The 9,319-nt window shown below is 44.9% G+C and overlaps 1 protein-coding gene across 1 annotated transcript in view; it reads left to right on the forward strand.

The window, feature by feature from the left end:
• Positions 1–9,317, forward strand: part of camk2a (calcium/calmodulin-dependent protein kinase II alpha) — a gene marked incomplete at its 3' end in the record, with an annotated part of 97,843 nt that extends 88,526 nt beyond the window's left edge. Inside the window, 3 exon segments of the mRNA XM_070443499.1 lie at positions 3,929–4,004; positions 8,118–8,212; positions 9,250–9,317. Of these exon segments, the coding sequence (XP_070299600.1) occupies positions 3,929–4,004; positions 8,118–8,212; positions 9,250–9,317 (239 nt within the window).
• Positions 9,318–9,319: the final 2 nt, after the last annotated feature.

Genomic DNA, 9,319 nt, shown 5'->3' on the forward strand with positions numbered 1-9,319 from the left:
CCTCTTACTAAGAGACGGGCCTGCTGTGAGGTATAATGCTCCTCTTACTAAGAGACGGCCTGCTGTGAGGTGTAATGCTCCCTTTAAAGAGGTGGCCTGCTGTGAGGTGTAATGCACCTATTACTAAGAGATTGGCCTGCTGTGAGGTGTAATGTACCTCTTACTAAGAGACGGGCCTGATGTGAGGTGTAATGCTCCTCTTACTAAGAACGGGCCTGCTGTGAGTGTAATGCACCTCTGACTAAGAAACGGGTCTGCTGTGAGGTGTAATGCTCCTCTTACTAAGAGACGGGCCTGCTGTGAGGTGTAATGCTCCTCTTACAAGAGACGGGCCTGCTGTGAGGTGTAATGCTCCTCTTACTAAGAGACGGGCCTGCTGTGAGGTGTAATGCTCTCTTACTAAGAGACGGGCCTGCTGTGAGGTGTAATGCTCCTCTTACTAAGAGACGGGGCCTGCTGTGAGTGTGTAATGCTCCCTTACTAAGAGACGGGCCTGCTGTGAGGTGTAATGCTCCTCTTACTAAGAGACGGGCCTGCTGTGAGGTAATAATCCTCTTACTAAGAGACGGTCTGCTGTGAGGTGTAATGCTCCTCTTACTAAGAGACGGGCCTGCTGTGAGGTGTAATGCTCCTCTTACTAAGAGACGGGCCTGCTGTGAGGTGTAATGCTCCTCTTACTAAGAGACGGGCCTGCTGTGAGGTGTAATAATCCTCTTACTAAGAGACGGGCCTGCTGTGAGGTGTAATGCTCCTCTTACTAAGAGACGGCCTGCTGTTGAGGTGTAATGCTCCTCTTTAAAGAGGTGGGCCTGCTGTGAGGTGTAATGCTCCTCTTTAAAGAGGGGCCTGTGTGAGGTGTAATGCTCCTCTTTAAAGAGTGTGGGCCTGCTGTGAGGTGTAATGCACCTCTTACTAAGAGATTGGCCTGCTGTGAGGTGTAAGTACCTCTTACTAAGAGACGGGCCTGATGTGAGGTGTAATGCTCCTCTTACTAAGAGACGGGCCTGCTGTGAGTTGTAATGTACTTTTACTAAGAGATTGGCCTGCTGTGAGGTGTAATGTACCTCTTACTAAGAGACGGGCCTGATGTGAGGTGTAATGCTCCTCTTACTAAGAGCGGGCCTGCTGTGAGGTGTAATGCACCTCTTAAAGAGGTGGCCCTGCTGTGAGGTGTAATGCTCCTCTTTAAAGAGGTGGGCCTGGTGTGAGGTGTAATGCTCCTCTTTAAAGAGGTGGGCCTGCTGTGAGGTGTAATGCACCTCTTACTAAGAGATTGGCCTGCTGTGAGGTGTAATGTACCTCTTACTAAGAGACGGGCCTGATGTGAGGTGTAATGCTCCTCTTACTAAGAGACGGGCCTGCTGTGAGGTGTAATGTACCTCTTACTAAGAGATTGGCCTGCTGTGAGGTGTAATGTACCTCTTACTAAGAGACGGCCTGATGTGAGGTGTAATGCTCCTCTTACTAAGAGACGGGCCTGCTGTGAGGTGTAATGCACCTCTTACTAAGAGATTGGCCTGCTGTGAGGTGTAATGTACCTCTTACTAAGAGACGGGCCTGCTGTGAGTGTGTAATGCTCCTCTTACTAAGAGACGGGCCTGCTGTGAGGTGTAATGCTCCTCTTACTAAGAGACGGGTCTGCTGTGAGGTGTAATGCTCCTCTTACTAAGAGACGGGCCTGCCTGTGAGGTGTAATGCTCCTCTTACTAAGAGACGGGCCTGCTGTGAGGTGTAATGCTCCCTTACTAAGAGACGGGCCTGCTGTGAGGTGTAATGCCCTCTTTACTAAGAGACGGGTCTGCTGTGAGGTGTAATGCTCCTCTTACTAAGAGACGGGCCTGCTGTGAGGTGTAATGCTCCTCTTACTAAGAAGACGGGTCTGCTGTGAGGTGTAATAATCCTCTTACTAAGAGACGGGCCTGCTGTGAGGTGTAATGCTCCTCTTACTAAGAGACGGGCCTGCTGTGTGGTGTAATGCTCCTCTTTGACTACAGCAGCTCATTGATTTTTTGGAAACAAATGGAAACATTTCAAAACTTTTTCTCCTCCTAGAAGAGTGGTTTGAGAAAACGTCATTGTGATTTCACCAGAGAGGAGGTAGATGCATGTGGCAGAGCTGCAATTAGGGCGATGCAGAGAAACTGTGTAGGTGGAGATGGGCGAGACGAGAGATAGAACAATGATCTCTGCAGTGGTTGAAGGTGTTGGGAGGGGGGGGGTGAAGGAAGGTTAGAGAGAGATAGAGAGAGAGCGATATGAAAATGATAAGAACTTCCTAAAGTGCATGACAAGCGATATAAACATGTGTACTAGATAATTTGCTAGCTTTGACAGTCAATCACTGGCATAGTCTCTAATAGCTACTGTATGTCAAATATCATCTGCATCTACTGATTTCTAGGTAGCTTGAATTATCCCAGTTCTGTATTTACTGAAGAGAAAGAGGGAGTTAGGAGGACAAACTGTGAGGATGTAACCCTCTGTGAGCGTCCCCTCTTCACCATATGCAAGGCACGACCTTGCTTTCCCAACTCTGAGCTGCAACCCAGAGCTGGTGGGAGTGAAGCTCTCTCTCTGCTGACACGGTGCATCTCTCAGTGTGGGCAGAGAACAGCCCCCTCACACTCAACAAAGCACTGAGAGGCAGCAGGCAGACACACACACACCACAGACAACACACACACACATGCACACATCCCAGGTCTGTACAAAAGGTCTACAAAGCTAAATAAAAACTGTTGCTATACAGCAGGACAACTCATTATTTATTACAGTGCCAGGAATACTGCATTCCTACAGTCCTACAGTCCTACAGTCCTACAGTCCTATTCATCATGGTGCTTTGTTGTCAGCAGTGCTGTGTTCAGAGTGTCATGACTTGTGCCAAACGGTGTGTCAGAATGGTGTCAGAAGGTGTGTCAGTGCTGTGTGTCAGAGCTGTGGTGTCAGAATGGTGTCAGAACGGTGTGTCAGAACGGTGTGTCAGAGCTGTGTGCCAGAACGGTGTGTCAGAATGTGTGTCAGAACGGTGTGTCAGAGCGTGTGTCAGAGCGGTGTGTCAGAGCTGTGTGTCAGAACGTGTGTCAGAGCTGTGTGTCAGAATGGTGTGTCAGTGTTGTGTTCAGAAGGTTGTGTCAGTGTTGGTGTCAGAATGTTGCAGTGTAAATGTCAGAACGGTGTGTCAGAACGGTGTGTCAGAGCTGTGTGTCAGAATGGTGTGTCAAAATGGTGTGCGTGTGTCAGAATGTGTGTCAGAACGGGTGTCAGAACAGTGTGTCAGAGCGGTGTGTCAGAACAGTGTGTCAGAACGGTGTGTCAGAACGTGTGTCAGAACGGTGTGTCAGAAGGTGTGTCAGAACGGTGTGTCAGAACGGTGTGTCAGAACGGTGTGTCAGAACGGTGTGTCAGAACGGTTCAACTGTGTCAGAACGGTGTAATCGGTGTCAGAACGGTGTGTCAGAACGGTGTGTCAGAAGGTGTGTCAGAACGGTGTGTCAGAACGGTGTGTCAAACGGGTGTCAACGGTGTGTCAGAACGGTGTGTCAGAACGGTGTGTCAGAACGGTGTGTCAGAACGTAGTTGTGTCAGAACGGTGTGTCAGACGCGAGTGTGTCAGAACGGTGTGTCAGAAGGTGTGTCAGAACTGTGTGTCAGAACGGTGTGTCAGACGGTGGTCAGAGCGGGTAATGTGTCAGAACGTGTGTCAGAGCTGTGTGTCAGAGCTGTTGTGTCAGAACGGTGGTCAGACCAAGCTGTTTGTCAAGCTGTGTCCAGAACGTATGCCAGCAGCTGGTGTGTCAGAGCTGTGTGTCAGAGCTGTGTGTCAGAACGGTGTGTCAGAGCGGTGTGTCAGAGCGGTGTGTCAGAGCTGTGTGTCAGTGCTGTGTGTCAGAACGGTGTGTCAGAGCTGTGTGTCTATGTTTCACAGTGAGGAAACAGGAGATCATCAAGGTAACAGAGCAGCTCATAGAAGCCATCAGCAATGGAGACTTTGAGAGCTACACGTAAGTAAACAGACCACATACTGCACCCATTCACTCACTGCTCACTCACTGTTCACTCACTGTTCACTCACTGTTCACTCTCTGTCTAGCTGTAGAGAAGTGATAAAGAGGGATAGAAACATACGTTGGTAACGAACATGTCTTCTACTGATACGGCAGTCTGATTGGCTTAACTCAGGGTTTGTCTTAATACTTCTTATGGCTGCAATCCCGGTAACGGGATCGATAGCCAGTGAAAGTGCAGGGTGCAGAAATATCATAATTAAAATTCCTCAAACATACATGTGTCTTATACCATTTTAAAGGTAATCTTGTTGTTAATCCCACCAAAGTGTCCGATTTCAAATAGGCTTTTCAGCGAAAGCACCACAAACGATTATGTTAGGTCACCACCAACTCAAATAAATATTCAGCAATTTTTCCAGCCAAAGAGAGGAGTCACAAATAGCACAAATAGAGATCAAATTAATCACTAACCTTTGATGATCTTCATCAGATGARACTCATAGGACTTCATATTACACAATACATATATGTCTTGTTCGATTAAGTTCATATTTATATCCAAAAACCTCCGTTTACATTGGCGCCATGTTCAGAAATGCCTCCAAAATATCCAGAGAAATTGCAGAGAGCCACGTCAAATAACAGAAATACTCATCATAAACTTTGATGAAAGATACATGTTTTACATAGAATTAAAGATACACTTGTTCTTAATGCAACCGCTGTGTCAGATTTCAAAAAGCTTTACGGCAAAACACAATATTCAATAATCTGAAAACAGCGTTCAGCCACAAAAGCAAGCCATACAATTACCCGCCCAAATTGTGCAGTCAACAAAACTCATAAATAGTATTATAAATCTTCACTTACCTTTGCTGATCTTCGTCGGAATGCACTCCCAGGACTCCCACTTCCACAAGAAATTTTCGTTTTTTCAGTAATGTCCATCATTTATGTCCAAATAGCTATTTTTGTCACGTGTTTGGAATACAAATCCAACGTCAGAAGAGCGCATTCACTAAAACCTGACGAAATGTCCAAAAGTTCCGTAACAGTCCGTAGAAACATGTCAAACGATGTATTGAATCAATCTTTAGAATGTTTTTAATATAAATCTTGAATAACGTTCCAACCGGAGAATTACGTTGACTTCAGATGAGCGATGGAACGAGCTCCCTCGTATGTGAATGCGCATGGTCAAAGCATGGTCACCTCATGGCAGTGGTGACTCATTCCTGTCTCCTTCGGCCCCCCTTCACTGTAGAGTCATCAGACAAAGTTCTACAGACTGTTGTCATCTAGTGGAAGCCGTAGGAAGTGAAAACTCATCCATATCTCGCTGTAATTTCAGTGGGAGCTTGGTTGAAAATCTACCAGCCTCAGTTTCCACTTCCTGTTTGGATTTTTTCTCAGGTTTTTGCCTGCCATATCAGTTCTGTTATACTCACAGACATAATTCAAACAGTTTTAGAAACGTCAGAGTGTTTTCTATCCAATACTAATAATAATATGCATATCTTAGCAATTATGACTGAGGAGCAGGCCGTTTACTCTGGGCACCTCTGTGCACCTTTCATCCAAGCTACTCAATACTGAGGGTTTGTCTTAACTCAGGGTTTGTCTTAACTGTAACAGTGTAATTGATAACTCAGGGTTTGTCTTAACTGTAACAGTGTAATTGATAAGTCAGGGTTTGTCTTAACTGTCACAGTGTAATTGATAACTCAGGGTTTGTCTTAACTGTAACAGTGTAATTGATAACACAGTGTTTGTCTTAACTGTAACAGTGTAATTGATAACTCAGTGTTTGGCTGTAGACATGAATCTAAGATGGCTTTGAGGTGGTTGTGAGGGGAAACCTCCGTAGGTCTATGTCCTTACTGATTTTACAGATAGATCCCTCCCAGTGCATGTGTCTGGGACTAAATTCTTCAAATCAAGGAGGGAGAAAACTGTCTACATGACCAATCAAGGCCATTTGGAGGCTGAACAAGTTAATCCCTTGATCATGAATAGCTGTGCATACCATTCATTTGCTCCAAGACGATGCACATATGTTAAGATGTTCCGGGCTATATGTTCGTCTGGCGTTAAGCAAGCTCCTTTGCAATTTTAACCTGTTCAAAAAATGTAAGTCATTTTCCTGTGACAATGCTTGCTTGTTTTTTTTTTTTTAAACAAGTCCTTAGTAAACTACACTTACGCTACTACAGGGTAGTATGAAAGCTGGTTCAACAGCAATGCGTCTGGTATTTTTCTTATCCTGGCCATGAATTAGCCAAGTACAGTAGCCTATATCCAGAAAATGTTTCTAAATGGTCTACTCGTGAGGCTTTTTTCTCAACATATTTTTGCATTATTTACATACAGTAGGCCTACCTGCAGTGCATACTCCATTCGGCTTGTATCCCTCCCCGTTTCCAAAGAGCGTCTCTTGTCTGGTTACCAAAGACGCGGTCCTCCAAAAACACACTGTAAAACTATTATTATTAAGTAACTGCTTCCAGTATTACTGTTTTTTAAAATAGTGTAGGCTATTCAACATGTTCAGTCCTATAAGGCCATATCAAGGGGAGGCTGAGGAAATATCTAGCTTATTGAGAACCTACCTCACACATTTATGGGAGCCTAGTATTTTTTATTTGAGGTGAAGTGCGACGTCTAAAGGGCCAATTCATTGATGCCAATTACAACAATGTTGACAATCAACACTCCAAACATATTGAGCAACACTGGATATTTGTGTTGTTGTTACTATTACTCGTTACTGTAGCCTATGCTATTTAATAAACTGTAGAATCAATCCACAATGGACTAGGACTAGAACATTCCGTGCCCCCAGACGAATTGGAGTTGATGACAACGCAAAGATCGTCAATAACCTACAGAACTGGAGACAAGCACATCCATGGAATGCGTTGAATGGCCAGTGAGTGGCCAAGCGCTCGTCACACGTACAACTTGTTCATTCATCAAACCTCAGCCCTTTCACGGCACCGCCAGCTATTGCACTCATAATAACGGCTGTGAAAATAGCTAAAATATTTCGGACACACCCCTGGACCTATAACACTACCTCCAGCGCTTAGATTTACCATAAGTTAGGTTTGTTAAAATAAATCCCTCTGTGTGAACCATATGAATAACAAGGCCATTGTATTTCATTCAACTCTAGCTGATGCAGCTCTGAGTAAACAGTAAATGGCTATATCCCAATAGCCTATCTGAAGTGTTTGAGTAGTGTGACCCTCCCACAAGCCCACTACACCGTGCCAGATATAGTCCTATTCAGCAGGAGTTTATCTCCAAACTTAGCATCCCGAGGGGGGTAACAACACCCCAGCCGGTCCGTCACATGTCTGTCACATCTTGGAGCACCTGTTCAAAACCAAGGGAGTAAAGTTCCCATCCAGGGCAGGAGGGATCATTTTTGCTGTGGTTGTTATAGTTCCACAGTCATGATAACGCTGTCTGTCTGCCAATTACAAAGGCCTGGAAAGAATCTGCTCCCTGCACGCTCAACCCTTTTACAACCATGCAGCGATCTGCCATGGACACAGAAAACACTGCCATTTTTCCACTGTCACATGGGCCAAAATACTACATGAGCAGTAATACTGCATGGAGGGTCAGCCTCGTCGCTTCACTGAAGCATTCCAAAGAGCAGTAATACTGCATGGAGGGTCAGCCTCATCGCTTCACTGAATCATTTTCCAAAGAGCAGTAATACTGCATGTGAGGTCAGCCTCATCGCTTCACTGATCATTCCAAAGAGCAGTAATACTGCATGGAGGGTCAGCCTCGTCGCTTCACTGAAGCATTCCAAAGAGCAGTATACTGCATGGAGGGTCAGCCTCATCGCTTCACTGAGCATTCTAAAGAGCAGAAAGAGAAGATAACCCATGTGCTTTTTCTCTCCTGTTGTCTCACTGTCCCCTCCTGACTCGTATCTGTCTGCTTCTCTCTCTTCTCTCTCTTCTCTCTCTCTCCGTCTCTCTTCTCTCTCTCTCGTCTCTCTCTCTCTCTTCTCTCTTTCTCTTCTCATCTCTCTCTTTCTCTCTCTTCTCCTCTTTCTCTCTCTCTCATCTCTTGTCTCTTCCCCTATAGTAAGATGTGTGACCCCAGTGTGACAGCGTTTGAGCCAGAAGCTCTGGGTAATCTGGTGGAAGGCCTGGACTTCCATCGCTTCTACTTTGAGAACTGTACGTTGCATTGCTTTCTCCTTGCCTCCCTCCCTCCCTTCCTACTATATCAATTTCAAAATTCGAATTTTACATTATACACAGACAGTTTCAAGCTACAGGAAACCTGTGTTGAATTGTTTGGGATATATAATCAAATCCCAGAGCTGTACACAGACAGGAGGGCTGTAAAACTCTTGCTATACAGCACCAACAACTCATTTACTTTCCCAGTGAAGGGAGAGTATACATATTATACACACTATAGTATATTTAAGCAATAAGGCACGAGGGGGTGTGGTATATWGYCKATATACCACAAACCCCAGAGGTGCCATATTGCTATTATAAACTGGTTACCAATGTAAGTAAAACAGTAAAAATACATGTTTTGTCATACCCGTGGTATATGGTCTGATATACCACAGCTGTCAGCCAATCAGCATTCAGGGCTTGAACCACCCAGTTTATAATATATATTTTGGAATATGCTTTAATAGTCCTTTAAATGTGCTCATAAGCTCTAGCTTATGGTTTCCATAATAGGTGACCAAATGTAATTTCTATTTCATGAGATGTGGTTAGGATTACAGGAAGTTGTGGAGAACAGAAGCTTGGGGCCATTATCTGTAAGTGAATGTAGTGTTCATTAGCTCCTACAGTGGCTGCAGACTGAATGCTTTTGGCTCATTGTGATGAGTAATGGATGAACCCGCTCCGCTCTAATCCTCTCATATCAGCCACTGCTCTCCCAGCCAGAGGAAACAGCTCCAATGGGCCTGATTGGACTGATTGGGAAAATGACAGAGCAAGGAAGAGAGAAAGAGAAGAAGAGAGAAATTAAAGAAGAGAGAAATGGAGAGAAACATAATGAGAGTGAAATGAATTAACCCTTTCAAATATTAATTCTGTAAAGCATTGATAAAGGAACAGCATCATCATCAGTGAGAGAGACTATGACATACCTAGTCATAAACCAGTGTGACAACTCCTGCAGTCATAGAATGACTTATTCATTGACTGACTGTTGTCTTGTGTGTATGTTACTCCTCCCCCAGTGTGGTCTAAGAACAGTAAGCCTGTCCACACCACCATCCTGAACCCCCACATCCACCTGATCGGGGAGGA

Source organism: Salvelinus sp. IW2-2015, linkage group LG5 (genome assembly GCF_002910315.2).
Source record: "Salvelinus sp. IW2-2015 linkage group LG5, ASM291031v2, whole genome shotgun sequence".
Lineage (NCBI taxonomy): Eukaryota > Metazoa > Chordata > Actinopteri > Salmoniformes > Salmonidae > Salvelinus > Salvelinus sp. IW2-2015.